General features: G+C 45.6%; 1 protein-coding gene across 2 annotated transcripts in view; it reads left to right on the forward strand.

The window, feature by feature from the left end:
- Nucleotides 1-2,291: 2,291 nt before the first annotated feature.
- Nucleotides 2,292-22,310, forward strand: part of LETM1 (leucine zipper and EF-hand containing transmembrane protein 1) — a 29,146-nt gene continuing 9,127 nt past the window's right edge. The window contains exons 1-11 of one of the 2 annotated variants that reach the window (XM_069744889.1): nucleotides 2,292-2,508; nucleotides 3,953-4,010; nucleotides 5,414-5,870; nucleotides 7,686-7,829; nucleotides 7,943-8,080; nucleotides 10,721-10,924; nucleotides 15,742-15,861; nucleotides 16,686-16,817; nucleotides 17,282-17,443; nucleotides 18,305-18,445; nucleotides 21,231-21,365. In XM_069744889.1, coding sequence (XP_069600990.1) covers nucleotides 2,418-2,508; nucleotides 3,953-4,010; nucleotides 5,414-5,870; nucleotides 7,686-7,829; nucleotides 7,943-8,080; nucleotides 10,721-10,924; nucleotides 15,742-15,861; nucleotides 16,686-16,817; nucleotides 17,282-17,443; nucleotides 18,305-18,445; nucleotides 21,231-21,365 — 1,782 coding nt within the window. In that variant the 5' untranslated portion in view covers nucleotides 2,292-2,417. The remainder of the gene's footprint in view (nucleotides 2,509-3,952; nucleotides 4,011-5,413; nucleotides 5,871-7,685; nucleotides 7,830-7,942; nucleotides 8,081-10,720; nucleotides 10,925-15,741; nucleotides 15,862-16,685; nucleotides 16,818-17,281; nucleotides 17,444-18,304; nucleotides 18,446-21,230; nucleotides 21,366-22,310) is intronic. The other variant, XM_069744888.1, reaches the window with a different exon arrangement.

The following is a 22,310-nucleotide window of genomic DNA, read 5'->3' on the forward strand; positions in this document are numbered from 1 at the left end:
CCCCAGTCTTGTAGACACAAGAGAACAATTATGGAAACATGAACACATGGGCTACTTGCACAGTGAACAAGTCTGTAGGATCATGTTCACACACCACCAAGAAACCTGAAGACACAAAAGAGAATAGTAAAACCAAAAACACTCAGTTTGAAAAAAATGTTGCAGTAATCCGCAAGTGCTAGTAAAAGATGTAAAAAACAGGGTATTTGGTTGATACGTTTTTTGCAAAAAATGTATACTAAGCTGCTCTACCAATCTTCACGGTATACCCTTATCAGAGCAGTCCTAACTAATGTATGCAATCCCTATCTGATGTATTTAAAAACCTGATCATCTGTATATTACCTGTGTGAACAGGGTTCAGAGAGGAAAAATCCATGTGTGCATACAGAGTAGAACAGCTTTTGTGCAGATAGCCCAAGAGGAGTGGTGGGTAGCTCCCCAGTCTTGTAGACACAAGAGAACAATTATGGAAACATGAACACATGGGCTACTTGCACATGCACAAAAAAACTGAGTGTTTTTGGTTTTACTATTCTCTTTTGTGTCTTCAGGTTTCTTGGTGGTGTGTGAACATGATCCTACAGACTTGTTCACTGTGCAAGTAGCCCATGTGTTCATGTTTCCATAATTGTTCTCTTGTGTCTACAAGACTGGGGAGCTACCCACCACTCCTCTTGGGCTATCTGCACAAAAGCTGTTCTACTCTGTATGCACACATGGATTTTTCCTCTCTGAACCCTGTTCACACAGGTAATATACAGATGATCAGGTTTTTAAATACATCAGATAGGGATTGCATACATTAGTTAGGACTGCTCTGATAAGGGTATACCGTGAAGATTGGTAGAGCAGCTTAGTATACATTTTTTGCAAAAAACGTATCAACCAAATACCCTGTTTTTTACATCTTTTACTAGCACTTGCGGATTACTGCAACATTTTTTTCAAACTGAGTGTTTTTGGTTTTACTATTCTCTTTTGTGTCTTCAAGTTCCTTAGGGGGTCTACTTTCCAAAATGGTGTCACTTGTGTCTGTCATGCACCCAAACAATGATTTACCCCCCCATATGGGGTATCGGCGTACTCAGGACAAATTGTACAACAACTTTTGGCATCCATTTTATCCTGTTACTCTTGGTAAAATAAAACAAATTGGAGCTGAAGTAAATTTTTTGTGAAAAAAAGTTAAATGTTTATTTTTATTTAAACATTCTAAAACTTCCTGTGAAGCACCTGAAGGGTTAATAAACTTCTTGAATGTGGTTTTGAACACCTTGAGGGGTGCAGTTTTTAGAATGGTGTCACACTTGGGTATTTTCTATCATATAGACCCCTCAAAATGACTTCAAATGAGACGTGGTCCCTAAGAAAAAATGGTGTTGTAAAAACTAGAAATTGCTGGTCAACTTTTAACCCTTATAACTCCCTAACAAAAAAAAATTTTGGTTCCAAAATTGTGCTGATGTAAAGTAGACATGTGGGAAATGTTACTTATTAAGTATTTTGTGTGACATATCCCTGTGATTTAATTGCATAAAAATTCAAAGTTGGAAAATTGCGAAATTTTCATAATTTTCGCCAAATTTCCGTTTTTTTCACAAACAAACGCAAGTAATATCAAAGAATTTTTACCACTATCATGAAGTACAATATGTCACGAGAAAACAATGTCAGAATCACCGGGATCCGTTGAAGCGTTTCGGAGTTAAAACCTCATAAAGGGACAGTGGTCAGAATTGTAAAAATTGGCCTGGTCATTAACGTGCAAACCACCCTTGGGGGTAAAGGGGTTAAGATATTCACACGGTCAGTATTTGGTCAGTATTTTACATCAGTATTTGTAGCCAAAACCAGGAGTGGAACAATTAAGAGGAAAAGTCTAATAGAAACATATGCACCACTTCTGCATTTATCACCCGCTCCTGGCTTTGGCTTACAAATACTGATGTAAAATACTGACCGAATACTGAACAATGACGGTGATGGAAGAAGGGAAACAGTCTGCAAACACAAGAGATAGGAAAAAATGAGAAGAAAAGTGCCCTCAGCGCGGTGCCTCATGGGTGAGATCCCGTGACCCTTCCCCTCATACATCAATCATCCGCAATGTCACAGCGCCCGGCTCTGCCCACTACCAAAATGGCCGCTCGTATCGTTTGCGAGCAATTGCGTCATCGCAGCCAGAGCACGATCACGTGCCAAATCCAAAATGGCCTCTGCAGCACGCGCCAGACGCTATCACTTGCCATTACGTCATCGCGCGAGCTCCGCCTCGTTAACCGGCAATTGTGTCTGCGCATGCTCAGTGAGGAGCTTGAGGTGGGGAGGATTCTGTTTTGTGGCAGCGGGACATGGGGCAACATTCATCCAGGACTCATCCCCGGGACTGATCAGTGTCCGCCCGCCCTGACAGCATGGCCGCCCTGCTGGTGAGAGGCTGCGTGCCCAAGTCCTGCTGGGGAGCCCGCACCCCGCCGCTGTGGAAGCGGGGACACACCGGCAGAGGTGAGGAGGAGGAGGAGGCCTGGGAGCCGCAGCGTCACACACGGCGTCACACACAGCGTCACACACGGCGTCACACACGGGCCGGGCTCATACAGATGCCATGTGGCTTTTTCTATGGTTAAAGGGATTGTCCACCTCCAGAGAGCACTAGAATTAGGCTTTTTGTTCTTTGATAAGTTCTATATTGTCCGATCAGACCGTCACTCCGAGCTCGCTGACACATTCTTAGTTGACTCCTTTTGCAATCAGCGGCTAAAAAAGGTCAAAGGGAGCAAAGTGTTTACTGCAAAAGTGATGTACAGCCCCAAATACATAAGAAGATAAATAAGTGTCCTGAAACGTGGGTGACTCCTCTAATCCTCCGCTGTAGTTAGGGGTTCACCCCCTAAACTGTTATAGGTGCATGTAGCTTTATCAAAGACGAGTCCTCTACGTGAGAAATCAATGATATGCAAATGAGGCTGAAGAGCTAGGGTAGATCTGAAGCCTCTGAAGATTCCCTTTAAAGTGGTCCCTTGATGAGTGAAGCAGTGGGCTGCTGACAGGTGTTAGTGCGTGCGTGCGTGGTTAGGACCCCCAGGGATCAGAGACCGCCTGTCCTAGTGCGTGCGTGGTTAGGACCCCCGGGGATCAGAGACCGCCTGTCCTAGTGCGTGCGTGGTTAGGACCCCCGGGGATCAGAGACCGCCTGTCCTAGTGCGTGCGTGGTTAGGACCCCCGGGGATCAGAGACCGCCTGTCCTAGTGCGTGCGTGGTTAGGACCCCCGGGGATCAGAGACCGCCTGTCCTAGTGCGTGCGTGGTTAGGACCCCCGGGGATCAGAGACCGCCTGTCCTAGTGCGTGCGTGGTTAGGACCCCCGGGGATCAGAGACCGCCTGTCCTAGTGCGTGCGTGGTTAGGACCCCCGGGGATCAGAGACCGCCTGTCCTAGTGCGTGCGTGGTTAGGACCCCCGGGGATCAGAGACCGCCTGTCCTTTTGCCGTCTTGTTACAGCCCCCTTTAAGATTAGCCGGGGGATTACTTTGGATTTGGTGCAGGAGGCTGCGGCCAGGTTATACAGGAGCCGCATCTACTTACTGGTGGAAACTGGTTCCGCTCTGCTATAACATGAGCTGTGCGATGTCTCTGGCCTCCCAGTAACTGGTTAGAGCCAGACTGGGATGACTGGTGACTGCAGGACCGAAGCGAGAGGACTTATCCGTTTGGGCTGGTGGTCCGATGATGGGGGTCTTCTCCTGCCCTGCGTCTTCCAGGAGGGGACTTGCCTTTTCTTTGTCATCCTCGCTCCTGTTGGTCCATGTCTCATACGAGCGCTGCTGAGCTGCAGTACTGGACACCGCCCACTGACGAGGGAGGCGCCGCTCCTGCAGAGATGTAGCAGAGCTCGTTCTCGCGCAGTAAGTGCCTGATTGCTAATCCGTCTCCTTTTTTTTCTTGTCCAGGTCTTTTCTCGGATCGCGTTTGTCTCGGCTGCACTTCCTTACGGCTGATAAATCATCGGTGAGTGTTTTATCTCCCTCCGCGGATGTCTGCCGGTGTATACGACTCCTTGTTGTAGACCTTGTACTCACCGATTCTGGCCCCACCTAATGGTTTATGTGCCGTTCCCCCCAAATCCAGATGTCAGAGGAGATGAGGATTCAACTCACTGATCGTTTAGTTGTCAGAGACAAAAGCGGCCGGCAGAGGACTCTGGCAGCAGCTTATTCCTCCTCTACTGAGAACGCCTGCACGCTCCGCTGAGCCGAGCATACATATGTACGGGATGTTTCTGGATTTATCCAGCAGACATGTATAGTGTATGGCCAGCCACAGCTATGCAGCAAAGTGGTGGGTCTGCTCTGGGGGTCCGCCACAGTGCCCATCAGATGGCACCCAGATATTCCCACCTGACTGAAGAGGGGCCCTGATAGGTTACGATCCTTCCTCTGGGGGTGTTGTGCTGGTTCTGTGGATTTTTTATAAGAAAGACCCCATAAATTGTGCAGAGTTAGTGTGGACTTCCAAACCGCGGCCCCCTTAGTTGTAAAAGTTTTCAGATAATGTTATATATAGACTCACCCGACTCAGATCTCCACCGCTCCTGGGGTCTCCGCCGAGAGAAAAACTGGTAGCATCCCATTCTTTAGTCACCTGAAACCTGTGATTGTCTGCAGTGGTCAGATGGCTAGGACAGGACTTTAACCCTTCAAGTAGCACGATGTCTTGTCATTTGACCACTGCAGCCAATCACAGACATCAGCGGTCAGAAGACTGAAGATCTCATCAAAGCCGGAGCTCCCCAGGGGGACAGTTTAGCTTATTTTTTTTTATTTTTCTTTTGTAATATTTTCTGCTTTTAGCCAAACTTTTTCTTACAACCCCTTCCTGGCCAGATGATTATTCATTTTTGCATTGTTATTTTTTCCTCCCTTTCTTTGGTCAAAGAACCAAAACTTTTGGTTATTTTTTTTTTCCATTTTATCCTGTATTATTTATTTATTATTGGCCTAAAATAATTAAAAGCGTGAACATTTTTTTTTTTTTTTTTGCCATTTTTTTAAACCTGGTAACTTTTTATTTTTCTGCCAACGGATCTGAGTGAGGGCTCGTTTTCTGCAGGTCGAGGTGACGTTTTTATTGGTACCGTTTTGGAGCACATACAAAGTTTAGATCAATTTTTATTCTGTCTTTTTTTTTGGGGGGGGAAAGTACGGCATTCCAAAACAAACAAAAAAAACCTAATTATTTTTACATTTCCTGTACGGGATCTCTAGTTTTACATTTTCCTCAATCAGACTTCTCGGGATATCTCGGGTTGCTGATTTTGGGATACTCCCGGCAGCCGCCCCTTTAATGAATGAGGGAATATTCCTGGTTTTGTCTCTTTGTCCGTTACTTCTCCATCTTTTCTTTCTCACCAGGACGTCTCACTTTCGGAGCTGCACTGCCGCCCGTCCGGTTTACATTTCCCTAAGAGATGGGGACAGCGGCTTCTCACGGACTAATGGACCCGGAAGAACCTACTACAGAGTCCGCGCTTCATCCCCGGCATGGACAGGTGCGTCCGGCGGTCCGGGACCCCACTACGCCTCGCTCCGAGGCTTGCACTCTTCCAGGCCCTTATTCGACGACTCCGTGGTAGAAAAATCCTTAAAGTCTTTGAAGGACAAAAATAAGAAGCTGGAAGAAGGCGGCCCGGTGTACAGCCCCAACACGGAGGTGGAGACGGTGAAGAAGTCCATCGGGCAGAGGGTGGTGGACGAGCTGAAGCACTATTATCACGGCTTCCGGCTTCTCTGGATCGACACCAAAATCGCAGCCCGGATGTTGTGGAACATCCTCAACGGGAGTAACTTATCCCGAAGGGAACGGAGACAGGTAAGAAGGGGACAGTGGGCGACTGCTGCGCTGGGAACGGCCGCCATATTGGATCTGTAAAACGAGCTCTTACATGTGCGGTGGAGATTGATTTACCCGCGTCCCGGCTCGTCTGTTTCCTTCCCTGCGACATGTCTGCACACAGGCGGCTGAGTCACCCGGGAGTAACTCACTAATTGTTCCTAGCAATCCTCAGGACGGGCTGCCAGGCCGCCCCGCTGCCAGCAATCCCCCCCCCCAGGATGTTCAAACTCCTCATATGATCCCCAAAGTGGATTTCCCATATAAATTATTCGTTTTCAGAGCGTTTTTGGAGCAGATCTGTGCAAAAAATTGTTACTTGGAGCATGTTCACCTTTAGTTTTTGAGCTGAAACTTTCAATCCTCCCCAAAAACTTTTCACTCCAAAATTCCAGCGAAAAGACACTTAAACAGGTTTTCTGTTACTTAAAGAATGGAACTGTGTTTAACCCTTGCATCCCCTGTCCCTGTGACGCTCCCGGCACCCTGGTGACCTTGCGCTGCAGCCAGTTTCCTACCCGCGCCCTTGTAGAGACTATGCTGCATACTAAAGTCCTGTGATTACAGCAGCCTCGGCTCCGTTACATCACACTGGCCCAGTGAGTAAAGAGGGGCTGTAAATTGTAATGGTGATGTGATGATACAGCCTGGAAACCCATTTATTATCCTGACTGTGTCCGAGCCATGGGAAGACCGGCCAATGATGGCTGACTTGGCGCGGGCGCAGCTTCTGGCGTCTTAGTGTCCGCTTACCGGACAGTTTTCTGCTCCTTTGCAGGGATCATTGTAAAGTCGTCCTGGACTAGGACATTGATGTATGGACACCTGGCGTCTGCATCGGTCAGTTGTTTTTAGGTCTCATGGTGTGCGGATCAGGAGCGCCCCAGTGGTCATTCCTGGGTACCGCAACTCTGCTCCTATTAAAGTGAATGGGAGCTGAGCTGCGGACGGTCACTACACAGTGCATCCCATCTCTGTACAGTCTCTGCAGGTCCTGGTAACAGCTGATTGGTCAGTGTGTCGGGGCTTGGATCAGGTATTGATGAACAATTTTAATAATGGGTCATTGATATCTTAGTTGTGGAAACCCCTTTAAGGAGCGGTCTCATGAGCCGGAGCCCAGACCCAGCTGGCCCATGCAGTAACTGGAATAGCTGCAGTGACCACTGACTACAATGGATGATGTATAGGTATTCGCTTCCATGTGATCCCTCAGTGGTTCGTTCACTTTGCCATAACAGCTGATTACTGGGGAGGGCGCCACCACTACTGATTGGCAGTCTTCTGCCTATGCACAGTGTACATAGCTGTCAATCAGCGGTGTGGGCGGGGTTATACAGGGATCAGCATTGGAGCTCTGCCAGATCTGCAGCAGCGAAAACTGTGATTTTATCAAAACTACAGCCAGCAGCCCAGTAAGTGACACATCACTTTGCCGCGTTGGAGCTTACAGAGACATATTTGAACAATGACCCGATTACTTGGGATGTGAATACATTGCAGCACGGCTGACAACCCCCGGCAGCACCTGATGGCGCGGCAGACGTCCCCCGGCAGCACCTGATGGCACGGCAGACGTCCCCTGGCATCGCCTGATGGCGTAGCAGACGTGACCCATGGGCAGCACGAATCGGATACTGAAATGTGTAACTCAGATAGGGCCGATTTGCCGTACAGAGGTGTCTGGCTTCCGTTTTCAGTCCGTGGTATCACCGCCTTGGCACAGATGGTTGTGTGTTGTTGCGCCGCTCGTGACTCTGATCCTTCACCTCTTTTATCCCGCGTCTCTTCCAGTTCCTGAGGATTTGCGCTGACCTCTTCCGGCTGGTCCCCTTCCTCGTCTTCATCATCGTCCCATTCATGGAGTTCCTGCTCCCGGTCGTATTGAAGCTGTTTCCAAATATGCTGCCTTCCACTTTTGAGACCACTTCAAAGAAGGTGAGTATCTGAGCCGGAGGACCGCACCGCTCCGGGATTTAGAGATGAGTCTTCCCAAAAATAGATGTAGGATATTCCTCCGTGTGATATTTGCTGTTTTTCTTGTACCCCAGGAGGAGAGGCTAAAGAAGGAGCTGAGGGTGAAGCTGGAGTTAGCAAAATTCTTGCAAGATACCATTGAGGAGATGGCGCTAAGGAACAAGGCCGCCAAAGGGAACGTGACTGTGGAATTTTCCAACTTTTTTCAGAAGGTATGAGGCCCCCCGGTAATGCACTCGTCCTTCTGGTTTCTTCCAACATTGAGTTTTTGCTGCAGAATTCGCCCCCCTGTAATATTTTTCATTCTTTGGAATCACGTTTGTTCTGTAGAAATAAGCAGCGATTGTGGATTCTAGCACAAACTATATTACACAGGGGCATTTATATTGGGGGGGAAAGCAGACACGGCACATTGTGGAAACGCTACCCAGCATTCTGCAACCATGGGTGCCTCCACGAAATCTCGCATCAAGGTGTAACATTTTAACTACACATAGAAATATAATGTCTGGGACTAAAATACTGATTCCAGCAAAGGTCTAAAGTTCCTGTATAGCCTCTTGTCCCCTCCCCCGGAGACCGCAAAGTCTTTAATTGGTTAAAGGATAACATGAAGAGATGTCCCAATATCTCGCTAGAGCCATCTTCTCACCAGAGGTCTCTGGCTGCTCACGGTTGGGCGAGGTTGGAGATGGTAACATGCTGTGATTTGGTATGGGGGGTTGATAACTCGATGAAAAGTTCCTGTATTCCTCTACCAAATTGTCTAGGGGGAGTGATGACCGCAACAGGCTGTGATTGATAAGAGGGGTAATCAGAGGAAAAGTTCCTGTATCCCTCTACCAGATTCACAGGATTCTGTGCAGGGGAAGGGCTGACCGTAGAAGTTTGTGATTGGTAAGGAGAGTTGAAAACCTGAGGAAAAGTTCCTGTTTCCTGGTCTTTCGAGGCAACAAATCGCTCACCCCTCATTCAAATTGCAGCTTATTACCCTTTTATAGCCTCCAAAGAATGGGAAAGCGGATACAGGAACTTTTTTTCGGGATAACATCTCACCCTCCTTAGCAATCGCAGCCTGTTACTGTCACACAGCCTCCTATGAATCAGAGGAATACAGGAACTTTTCTTGAGGTTATCGTCCTTCTTGCCAGTCACAGCCTGAGGAAAAGTTCTTGTATCCCTCTACTGGATTCATGGGTTGCTCTGCGGGGAAAGTGGCGACCTGATTGGTAAGGGGAGTTGATAACCTGAGGAAAGGTTCCTGTATCCCTCTTCCAGGTTCATTATAGGCTGTGCAGGCGGAGGGATGACAGCAGCATGCTATGATTGGTAAGGGGGGTTGATAACCTGAGGAAAAGTTCCTTTCCCATTCCTTGGAGGCTGTAAAGGGGTTGTCCCTCATACAAATCACTGCCGCCCTCTTTTCCCCTTCATACCATTCAAAGAATAGGACAGCGGACACTGGAACTTTTCCTCAGGATAACACTCATCCTTAGCAATCGCAGCCCATTACTGCCCCACAACATCCTATGAATTGGAAAGAGGGATACAGGAACTTTTCTTCAGTTTGTCACTCTCTCCTCTCTGCCCATTCAGAATACATGCATGCTCAGACAAACTGTGCATGTATGTGGGGACCAACATAATAAGCTGAGGGAAAGTAAGCATGTACAGACCCATGTATAAGATGGGACTCTCAGCTACTCGCCGGGCCGTGCACCAGAGGTCACAGAACTGCGCGGAGAATGAAGAGCCGCCAGCAGCCGACTTATCGCTCAATGTCCTTTGTCCTTAAGATTAGAAATTATTTCCAGGAAAAGATTCTGCCTCTTCAGACAACACCTTATGTAGCAGGATCTTATTAACCATTCATGTTTTGTTTTTTGTTTTTTATTCTTTTCAGAAGCTTCACTTTTTTGTTATGTTGATGGAGCGGTGTGAGGTCTTGTTTTTTAGATGACAAACTGTTGTTTTTATTGGTACCATTTAGGAGTTCTATATCACCTTTTGATCTTTGGATTGTTGTTTTTTTTTTTTTTTTCTTGACACCATGTAATGGGTTAAATGATTTTGACAGATGTAGAAACTCCAAATGTTTTTTTTTTTATTTGGGGAAAAAAGCAGTTACCTATTATTTTTATTAATGTTTTAAAACTTTTTTTTTTTTTACATTTTTCACTTTATTCTGACCTTTGGCCCAGAGTGTAACTAGGAGTCCCGTCTTATACATAGGTCTGTAAGTACTTACTATCCCTCAGCTTGTCATGTGCATTAGATAGCCGTCAGCCAATTGCCATTTCTGCTGATCCCACACATGCATGCATGTATCCTGAAAGGCCAGAGAGGAGAAAGCAGCTGCCATATACCCCTGCCAGCAGCTTATCTCCCCTGAGAGCAGAAGAATTAGTCGTCAACCCTTTTTATGCAAGTTTCTCTAGGGGTCTTTTACCTGTGAGGCTGACGGGGGCATTTAAGTGATGTCATGGCTAGCTAGCTCCAGTCGCTGCTGTTAGAGGCCTTGTGTGGAGCGGTCTCTGCTCTTCTGCCCACTCCTTACACCCACTCGGTCTTTTACCTCCATGGAGCTGGTTAATACCCGCTTCTTATGACTTTTAGTTCGGCAGACGGCTACCTCTCCTGATCTCCCCGCCCCAATACACGTGCACCCTCGATTTTGCCGAGCGTGCATGTCCTCACAATCTCTCCTATGAGAAAGCCACGCCTGTAGGAGTGTGATGTGTGACCCACGGGGCTGTCCCCTCCCCGTCCCCCCCCAACGTCCTTTTCCCTCCTTACAGCCCAGCACCCGAGAGCGCCGCAGTTTAAGGTAACATCTATCCTGGTACTTCTAGATCCGGAGCTCCGGCGAGAGGCCCAGTAATGAAGAGATCGTGCGCTTCTCCAAGCTGTTTGAGGACGAGCTGACCCTCGATAACATGATGCGGCCGCAGCTGGTGGCTCTGTGTAAACTCCTGGAGCTGCAGTCCATAGGGACCAATAACTTCCTCCGCTTTCAGCTGACCATGAAGCTGCGGACTATTAAAGCAGATGACAAGGTGAGTGACGCGCGTCACCGGCTCAACATCCTTCTCGGAGGATCCCGCCACATAGGAGTTTGCTGGCTTGTAAAAAATGCAACTTATTTTTTTAGAAAGTCAATTGATGAATCGGCCCAAAATATCTGCAAACCCCCTAAGCCAACCACAAAGTGATAAAAAAAAACAAAAAATGCATAAATTAGACCTTAACCCCTTACCGGCATCGGACGTACTATACCGTCCGATGCCGGCTCCCCTGCTTTGATGCAGGGCTCCGGCGGTGAGCCCGCACCAAAGCCGGGACATGTCAGCTGTTTTGAACAGCTGACATGTGCCTGTAATAGGCGCGGGCAGAATCGCGATCTGCCCGCACCTATTAACTAGTTAAATGCCGCTGTCAAACGCAGACAGCGGCATTTAACTACCGCTTCTGGCCGGGTGGCCGGAAATGACGTCATCGCCGACCCCCGTCACATGATCGGGGTCGGCGATGCTTGTGAATGGTAACCATAGAGGTCCTTGAGACCTCTATGGTTACTGATCCCCAGCAGCTGTGAGCGCCACCCTGTGGTCGGCACTCACAGCACACGTGCAATTCTGCTACATAGCAGCGATCAGCAGATCGCTGCTATGTAGCAGAGCCAATCGGGTTGTGCCTGCTTCCAGCCTCTCATGGAGGCTATTGAAGCATGGCAAAAGTAAAAAAAAAAAAATGTGAAAAAAATAAAAAAAACATAAAAGTTTAAATCACCCCCCTTTCGCCCCAATCAAAATAAATCAATAAAAAAAATATCAAATCTACCCATATTTGGTATCGCCGCGCTCAGAATCGCCCGATCTATCAATTAAAAAAAAGTATTAACCTGATCGCTAAACAGCGTAGCGGGAAAAAAACTCGAAACGCCAGAATTACGTTTTTTTGGTCGCCGCGACATTGCATTAAAATGCAATAACGGGCGATCAAAAGAACGTATCTGCACCGAAATGCTATCATTAAAAACGTCATCTCGGCACGCAAAAAATAAGCCCTCAACCGACCCCAGATGATGAAAAATGGAGACGCTACGAGTATCGGAAAATGGCGCAATTTTTTTTTTTTTTTTTTTTTTAGCAAAGTTTGGAATTTTTTTTCACCACTTAGATAAAATATAACCTAGTCATGTTTGGTGTCTATGAACTCATAATGACCTGGAGAATCATAATGGCAGGTCAGTTTTAGCATTTAGTGAACCTAGCAAAAAAGCCAAACAAAAAACCAACCCACGGTTTTAAGCGTGCCCTAAAAACTCATTTGTTCAGACTGGCCTACCGCCTCAATGCATTAACCTAACGATCCCTGTGTGGCCTATTTATAATAAAAAAAAAAAAAAAAAAAAAAGGTTCCTCGCATCATGTTCTCATACACTTTATGCAGTATTAGCCCTCTGTGTCTGTACTGTTACATACTTAGGCAGGTAACTGGTTCATGCAGCTTTACATGAACACCTGAGCCTTACACTATAGCTGGTCCGAATAACTAAAGCAATTGTTACCATCCACCTCTCGTGTCTCCCCTTTTCCCCATAGTTTGTAAGCTTGCGAGCAGGGCCCTCACTCCTCCTGGTATCTGTTTTGAACTGTATTTCTGTTATGCTGTAATGTCTATTGTCTGTACAAGTCCCCTCTATAATTTGTAAAGCGCTGCGGAATATGTTGGCGCTATATAAATAAAATTATTATTATTATTATTATTATAACCAATGTGGGATTGCACTTTTTTTGCAATTTTACCGCACTTGGAATTTTTTTCCCGTTTTCTAGTACACGACATGCTAAAACCAATGATATCGTTCAAAAGTACAACTTGTCCCGCAAAAAATAAGCCCTCACATGGCCAAATTGACGGAAAAATAAAAAAGTTATGGCTCTGGGAAGGAGGGGAGCGAAAAACGAACACGGAAAAACGAAAAATTCCCCGGTCATGAAGGGGTTAAATGAGACGCAAAACAAGAATCTACTATATAATTGTCTAAGGGTCACTTCCGTCTGTCTGTCTGTCTGTCTGTCTGTCACGGATATTCATTGGTCGCGGCCTCTGTCTGTCATGCAAATCCAAGTTGCTGATTGGTCATGGCAAAACGCCCACGACCATTGCCACGACCAATCAGCAGCGGGCACAGTCCGGCGGCAACATGGCCGCTCCTTCCTCCCCGCAGTCAGTGCCCGCTCCATATTCCCCTCCAGTCAGCACTCACACAGGGTTAATGGCAGCGCTAACGGGCCGTGGTGTAACGCACTCAATTAACGCTGCTATTAACCCTGTGTGACCAAGTTTTTTCTATTGATGCTGCCTGTGCAGCATCAATAGTAAAAAGATCTAATGTTAAAAATAATAATAATAAAAAATAAATAAAAAATCGTGTTATACTCACTGTCCGTCGGATCCACAACAGGCCTTTCCCACTCCTCGCGATGCGCCGGTGACCGCTCCACGCATTGCGATCTCGCGAGATGATGTATCGGTCTCGCGAGACCGCTACGTCATCATCTCGCGAGACCGCAATGCACTCTTGAGACCGGAGCGCGCGAGGAGCGTCGGTAAACGCTTCTTGGATCCGGGGGCCAACGGAAGGTGAGTATATAACTATTTTTTATTTAAAAATTATTTTTTTTTAACAGGGATATCATGCCCACATTGCTATGTACTGCGTGGGCTGTGCTATATACTACGTGGCCGGCCGGGAACAATCAGCGACAGGCGCAGTCCGCCCGCGAATTGGCGCAGGAGTTGAACCACGCTTCGCTAATTGGTCGCGGCTGGCCAAATCCTGTATTAATCAATGTATTATTCTAAAATCTTCATAAATAAACTATGTACATATTCTAGAATACCCGATGCGTTAGAATCGTGGTACCATCTAGTTTAACATAAATCGATAACAATAGCCACAAATGCAATAATGAATGGTGAACCATTCGGAAAAACACTGAAAGCCAAAACACCGAACATATGGCCCAAAAGGAAGAAATGTAGAGCAAATAGTGAAGAGATAAAAACACGTTTAATTAGAAAAGAATGGTATATGGCAGCACAACATGCAAAAAAGTGTCCACCTTTCAGAACGTGTCCTTCATGTTGGACAACGTTCCGAAACGCGCGTCGGGGTGTGTGCTTAACTTGAATAAAAGACAATAATTAATACACAGGATAAAATTGTATATAAAAAAAAAAAGCGGACCACTAAATGGAAATATCAAGATCAAGACAGGATGACCTGTATGTTCATTGCCTGGAAACATGAGGGGGAGGGTGGTGTGTCCCACAAATAAGGATGAGTGTCAGCTAGAGAATCGGCTAAGACAGACTACTACAAAATTGGATAAAGTATGTGAATAAATAGTTGCTAAAAAAAAAAAAAAAACAACCTAAAGTGTAAAGATGGGCATTACATACTGCAAACCAATAATATGTGCTAGTGTATAAATCATTGTGGAGATCCACCTAAAACTAGTATAGTATAGATACATTCAAACATTTGCTGTGTAAAGAGCCTCTGTGTGACCTAAATGAAAAAAACAATGTGAGTAGAGGATTGAAACACTGGGGGGGTAGTAATATGTGCATACACATGGGCAGAACAAGGCAGGCGAATGTCCACAATGAGAGTAATGCAAAGTGTATAGACAGGCAACAGGAAATTACCTGGGTGGTCCAAGTGCGGCGCGCGCACCCCCGACGTGCGTTTCGGAATGTGACCTTCAACCCCCTGACGAAGGAGCATACATGTCATCCAGTCTTGTTCTGATGAATCCTATAATTCACGGTTACACCTATATCCTTATCTATTATAAGACATATATGAAACGGTGTATTTCCACCTTGTGGTCCGGTTTTGGTTATTTATATAATTTTATCCTGTGTATTAATTATTGTCTCTAATTCAAGTGCGGCGCCCACCCCGACGCGCGTTTCAGAACGTTGTCCTTGAATCCCTGTATTTTTTTAAGGTATTTTTATCCCTTCACTATTCTACATTTCTTCATTTTGGGCCATATGTTCGGTGTTCTCCCTTTAGGTTTTCGTATCTAGATGGGGCACAAATCATTAATGATCTTTTTTTTTTTCCGGGACATTTTACACCATAATTTTGGGGCATTTAAGAGTCCATCTTCCCCAGTCTTTTTTTTTTTTTTCTCTAGCATTAGAAACCTTTTGTTTTTTAGACACCACCCAAGAACCACATTTACCACCTGATCATAAAAGTAAGACCACTGGGGCTACCAGCTGTAATTTCAAGTGATCTTGGCGTAAAAGGACAATTTTAAATAGGGAAAAAAAAAGTTTTATTTCTTTTATATATCAATATAAAGGAACTGTGATAGTTTGCATGAAATTGTAGCTTTCATATGGATGTTTAAAAGTACTTTCCAGATTTGAGAGAACTCCAAATAATACTAAAACGTGCTTTACTCACCCTCCTTGGGTCCAGCTCTGAGTTTTCACTGCGGCTCCCAGTGTGTGATGTTGCCTGCAGTGTTGACGGCATACAAAACATACAAGAAACAAAGTGTTGATCGCTTGTAGCTGGCCCTGTTGCCAATTTGGTGAGTTCAGTTGTTGGTTGCATCGTGACCTCACCGCTGCATACAATCACTGGGAGCAGTGAAAGAGACTAGATGCTGGACCCAGGGAGGGTGAGTGAAGCGCATTTTCTTTTTAAACAAACTTGAACTCGGAGGAGGGGGGGCAGTGGTTTTCTGAAACTGCAAATTCCCGTATCTGAAGAAGAATAGAAACCTCGGTCCGTGCGTGAAACGCTTGTAGTTACGTTGCTTTGTGTTCTTTTCCATGGCAGCTGATCGCAGAGGAAGGGGTGGACTCGCTGAATGTTAAGGAATTGCAGGCCGCGTGCCGGGCCAGAGGAATGCGAGCGCTCGGCGTCACGGAGGAACGGTTACGAGAGCAGCTGAAACAGGTCAGAGACTGCTGCCAAAGCCTTGTTCATTGGGGGGCAGCAGTACAACCGAGGACCCTCGGGGCGCAAAAAAGAAATACACAAAAAAATTGGAAAGTCCTTATTCTTAGTTTTCGCTTAATAGGTGCGACATGCCGGGGGGAAGTGGGGCATGAACGGTAGTGTAATTGGATGGGTGATGCTTTAAAGGGGTTGTCTGGACTCGGGACAACTTCTCAGTCCCTATGTAACTGCAGATTTCTCCTGATGCAGGCGATTTGCCTACTTACGGTCACACGCCAACTAGACGTATTCGGCTTCGCTAAAGACTTGTAAGTCTAGTCGGCATGTGCAAATCGCTTACATCGGGAATACCGAAAAAAACGTAACGGCGTGCGCACCGCACAGTATCGCAATTCATCAGTCTGCTGTCGCATACTGACTGCAGACTTTCATCCCAAACATGGACAACCCCATATAAAGGGATATTTTTTTTTTTAAGTAAAAAATGGCAACAAATGTTTAAAAAAAAAAAAAAAAAATCCTTTTCAGTTTTCTGCCCGATCAGAAACTCTTGATTATTGCCTCCTAAAGAGACAGCAGCCGCCAATGCTTTTTTTTTTTTTTTTTTTTTTGCTGTATCAAGGTGGGTGGGAGAGAAATTGGAGAATGATTTTCTTTTTCTCTTTTTTTTTTTTTTTTTTGTACATATTTTTTTCCCTTCTTCAATGGTTGGGTAACCCATTACATTTTCTCCAGGTGTTTAATAGTTAAGGATGTATTTGGCCGAAGTAGATGTTTTATAAAAGGGGAAGTTTTATGTGTCTTTTTCTCTCTCCCGTCAGTGGCTGGAGCTGCACTTGAATCAGGAAATTCCCACATCATTGCTGCTTTTGTCCCGGGCTTTGTATCTCCCCGACACATTGTCACCAGCTGATCAGCTCAAAACAACCCTCCAGACTTTACCCGAAAGCATGGTATGTACACCGTCCCCCCGGGGGTCGGCCGACGTATGATCCGCGCACATGACACACACTCAGCACAGTATTGGAAAGCATAGGTCTCTATATAAAATAAAAAAAAACAAACCTATGAATATCACGCCTTTAATCCGGCGTTTCCTTCTATTAACTTCTCTTTGCCCATTTGGTAATTCAGAATATTTCTCAGTTTTATTTAATGCCGGAATTTTTGAAAGATTTTTCAAAAAAAAGTGTAAAATATGGTTTATTATTGCAACTGATTCTCACACCTACCCTCGCCATTGCGATGTAATCGATGATGTCACGTCCATCATCTCGTGACCGCTGCAGGCCATCGTAGGCCTCAGCAGTCACTTGTAGCTTGATTGGCTGCAGCGTTCACGTAACTGGTGGACATATGATGTACCTGCGCTGATCCAGGCTCTGTAATAACAGAACTTTTGTCCCCTGCTTTTCAGGCCAAAGAAGCCCAGGTGAAGGTGGCGGCAGTGGAGGGCGACAAGGTGGACAACAAGACAAAGCTGGAGGCCACGCTCCAGGAGGAGGAGGCGATTAAGAAGGAGAAGGAGATGGAGAGGTTGGCTGAGGTTGCCAAGGAAAGCTTACAGACGGCAGCTAAGGTAAAGCCAGGCTTTCTTATTGGATTGAGAAAATCTGGAATAGCTGCAGCGCAATGACGTGCCGACCGGTGCGCGTGACTGGTGGAAATGCAGCCTGACATTGTGACTATTGTAGGGTCTTAAACTGGGGGACACGCACCGCAGGAAAACTGAACACTTTTTTTTTTTTTTTTTTTCTTTTCTAAATTTTCCCAGATTTGCAACTGATCACTAAGGGGGTCCTGCATGAGGGGACGCTGTCTGCTCAGCTAATTTTCTTTAAAAAAAAAAAGGGGGATTTTTATTGGTTACATGTGTTTTATATATTGATGGACTTTATAGTTGTGGCAGTATTGTTTTTTCTGTGTAAAAGAATTCTTCATTTTCTGGCTGGATTTCACAGGAGTATAGAGATGACATGACTTGGATGACTGTTGCCCGGATCAAGGAGATGGCGTGACTTAAATGCCGCTCTCATTGATTGACGGCAACATTTAGGGGGTTAAACAGCAGCAATCCGAGCTGTTCTCAGTTGCTGCTGTCATGGGCAGGTGCTGTTTGCATTATACAGCCTGTGTGGAGCGACATCAGCCTCCTGAGCCTGCTCCATGCATCCCGAGACGCTTCATGAAAGTGTACGCTCATTTTACATACCGTATTGTTGAGCAAACCTCGCGTACATTCCCAGCAGACGCTCCAGAGTGACTTCATGTAGGTGCTAATACAGACCTGTCAGCAAAGCTTTCACTAATATTTAGAAAATGGAAACCCGAATTCTCAAAAAAAAAAAAAAACTCCCAAAACCCAGATTTGTTTCAGGCTGTGGTAACTTAGCCACTGAGCCGGCTTATCTCTCACATAGACACCTTTATATCTTATTAGGCGGAGGCCGCTCCGGAGCTGGAATCTGTTTCTGCTGAAGTGAAGATCAGCCCAGCAGAAGGGCTGGAAATGTCTCCAGCACAAGCTGCCGACCAAGCGGAGGTATTGAGGGACGCTGCGCCCGTGCTGGAGGGGATCAAGGTTTGTACCCTGCTTTATGCTTCCTTCTGTGCACATCTTCTGTTAGTGATTTCTTAATGTAAAGGGATCCTGATGGTGAACACACGATGCCTGATCTGTGGGCGGCATGTATCAGACACTGTCTGCGTGATCGGAGCACGGATCAGCTGTCAGGTTCCCTTTAAACCCTACAAGTCCAACTATGTGAAGTCATTTAATGGACATGTTAACGTTAGGCAGGGAAACGTTCACACTGCCTGTTTGCCAGGATTGTTAGTTTCGTCTACATATGTCCAGCATCTAGATATAATCTGCGTTTCTAATTAATAGCATTGGGGGACGCAGGGCCATGGGTGTGCGCCCCACCACTAGGAGGCTCCACACTAGGTAGAAATAATAGTATTGGCGCTGCCTGGTGGGCAATTGCTGTACACCTCTAAATTCCTTTGGGATGCTTCTCTTGAGTTGGCACAACATGCAGCCAGTCCTGTGGTTGCTTGAAACTTCATGTTGCTCAGATTGTGGTCTGCTGATCTGGCTTCCAAAAACTCTCCCTTACTTAGCTCTTTGGCAGGGCACAAACTTTTTGGTAAATACCTAGACGACATAATTGCAAATGCTAGTTAGGGGTAGAAGTACTCTGCTTCCCCAGAACCATTAATGCTATCTACCATCTAGGCACTCCGAGAGGTTTTGCTCCTTTCAACAAGAAGTCCTCTCTACCCTTTAACTCCACAAAGCTGTAGTTCAAGCCAAAACTTTCCCAGGACATCTGCCCCTAGGCCGTGAAGTCCTTCACTGCAATTACAAGTTGTCACTGTCCGTGTTCCAAATACGTAACGTTTCCAGGTATACTAACCTGTTTACCGTTTCCCAAGAAGGACGGATTGGGCAAACCCATTTTGGATTTGAAGAGACTCGGCAGATTTTTGTGGGTTTGGAGATTTTGCATGGAAACCCTGCCATCTCTGGTCACATCACTGGAGCTAGGAGAATTCCTGTTGGATAGAAAAACATGACTGGTGCCTTCACATCTCCATTGCCGGTGTCACTAGCAATTTCTTTGCTTTTCAGTCGGTTATTTTGATTTCTAGTTTGTAGCACTTCTGTTTGGTTGGTGACAGCTTTCAGTGTCTTCACCAAGGTTTTCGCTTCTCAATGCTCCTCTGTACGGGAGGGGTGGCAGTCATTCCTCCTCTCTTTTGAAGAATACCTCGTCTAGGGAAAAGTCCAGTCTCCAAATTGCCTTGGATTCCTTGCATTTCTACGGTTAGATCTTCAACCAACTGAAGTAATGTCTAATGTGCCTGGAATTTCAAGGCATATGACCTTTGACACCAGGGTGGGTCGGGGTTTCCTAACCCCAAACAAGCTGTCCCTTCTGTGAGCCAAAGTATGTATTTTATGGAGACCACTTGCTCCATCAGTTTCTGCAGGATGTCCTCCGTCTTTGAGGCGGTACACTTTGCCCAGTTTTACACTTCCCCCCTTGGAGTATTCCATCCTGTGGCTTTGGAACAAGTCGGTGGACTCTTTGTATAATCACATTCATCTTCCCTTTTAAGTCCGAAGAGACCTTTGGTGGTTGGCAGCCCTTGCTCTACTTTGACAGTTTCAAATTTCCTCTCCAATGGCAGGTGGTGACAACCAATGTCAGTCTCTTGAGATGGTTATTGGTGGTTAACCATCAAACCACTCAGGGTGTCTGGAGGAATCCCACCCGCAGATGACCTTTCTGTAATTGAGAGCCATCTTCCTCGCGTTCTCCCACTGGTCCTACCTTCTCAGGAACCGTCCGCTTTGAGTACAGATGGTCTACTCTATTCCCACTTCAATGGCCTACCTGAATCATCAAGGGGCACCAGAAGCCACTGAACCATGAAGGAAACGGTTAGGAGTCTTTGCTGGGTGGAGCGTCTCTGCGATGCACATTCCCATCATGGAAAGCTGGTCTGCAAACTTTCTCAATCTAGAAATCCTAAATCTGCTGTAGTGAGCATTTCTCTTCCTCCAAACACGGCGAGTTGAGTTAATGCCAAAAGCCTCTATTTTTGTCTCATCTGACCACCGCACCTTCTCCCGATCACTAGAATCATCCAGGTGTTCATTGGCAAACTTGAGATGGGCCTGCACCTTGTGGGCACTGCAGGATTTTAAACCTTTAGGCATAATGTGTTCGTAATGGTTTTCTTGGTGACTGTGGTCCCAGCTGCCTTGAGATCATTAACAAGTTCCCCCCGTGTAGTTTTAGGCTGATCTCTCACCTTCCTCATGATCAAGGAAACCCCACGAGGTGAGATTTTGCATGGTGCCCCAGATCGATGTCGTTTGATAGTCATTTTGTATTTCTTCCATTTTCTTACTATTGCTCCAACAGTTGTCTCCTTCTCACCCAGCGTCTTACTTATGGTTTTGTAGCCCATTCCAGCTTTGTGCAGGTCTTTGATCTTGTCCCTGACATCCTTATAAAGCTCTTTGGTCTTGCCCATGTTGTAGAGGTTAAAGTCTGACTGACTGAGTCTGTGGACAGGAGTCTTTTATAAAAGTGACTGTGTAAGACAGGTGTCTATAATGCAGGTAACGAGTTGATTAGGAGCGTCTCACTGGTCTGTAGGAGCCAGAACTCTTAATAAAAAATCACCCGATTTTGAAGGTGTTGAACTTTATAAGAAATGGTGCTATGAGGAAATATCGCACTGACTCTTGCTGTGGCCGCCAGATCTTCCCATCATTGTGCATTTAGCAACCTAAATTCCATGATTGTGTCGGGCAGCGGGACAATTCTTACATTGACTTTATTGTTCAGGGTGAAGAAATAACGAAAGAGGAAATTGACGTTCTGAGCGACGCCTGCACCCAACTCATAGAGCAGAAGAAGCTGCTGACCAAGGAGAAGGAGGAGCTGTCTGAGCTGAAGGATGACGTCCAGGAGTACTGTGAGGTGAGAAAGGGGACAAACTTGTATTCGTCTTAAACTTAACCACATCAGGACCTGGCCATTTAACACCGCTCCTAACCAGGCACTTTTCAAATTTTTTTCATTTTTTTTTTTTACGATACATGGGGTGTAATTTTTGTTATTTTCATATAGACACTTATTTTTTCCGACATGGGCCTTTTATTTATTAATTTTATTATGCTTTTCACTTATTTCACACATTGTCTCATAAAAAAAACCTTTTGAGGAGGGGCGCATTTCAACATTTTTAACCCCTTCAAGACGCAGCCCTTTTTAGTTTTTGCTTTTTCATTTTTCGCTCCCCTCCTTCCCAGAGCCATAACTTTTTCAATATTCCATTAATATGGTCATGTGAGGGCTTATTTTTTGCGGGACGAGTTGTACTTTTGAACGACATCATTGGTGTTACCATGTCTTGTACTAGAAAACGGAAAAAAAAATTCCAAGTGTGGTGAAACTGCAAAGAAAAGTTCAATCCCACACTTGTTTTTTGTTTGGCTTTTTTGCTAGGTTCACTAAATGCTAAAACTGACCTGCCATTATGATTCTCCAGGTCATTACGAGTTCATAGACACCTAACATGTCTAGGTTATTTTTTTTATCTAAGTGGTGAAAAAAAATTCCAAACTTTACTAAAAAAAAAAAAAAAAATTGCGCCATTTTCCGATACCCGTAGAGTCTCCATTTTTCGTGATCTGGGGTTGGGTGAGGGCTTATTTTTTTGCGTGCCGAGCTGGCGTTTTTAATGATACCATTTTGTGCAGATACGTTCTTTTGATCGCCTGTTATTGCATTTTAATGGAATGTTGTGGCGACCAAAAAAAGTAATTCTGGCGTTTTGAATTTTTTTTCTCGCTACACCATTTAGTGATCAGGTTAATCCTTTTTTTTTAATTGAGAGATCGGGCGATTCTGAACGTGGCGATA

The sequence above is a fragment of the Ranitomeya imitator genome, chromosome 1, assembly GCF_032444005.1.
Source record: "Ranitomeya imitator isolate aRanImi1 chromosome 1, aRanImi1.pri, whole genome shotgun sequence".
In the NCBI taxonomy this organism is placed as follows: domain Eukaryota; kingdom Metazoa; phylum Chordata; class Amphibia; order Anura; family Dendrobatidae; genus Ranitomeya; species Ranitomeya imitator.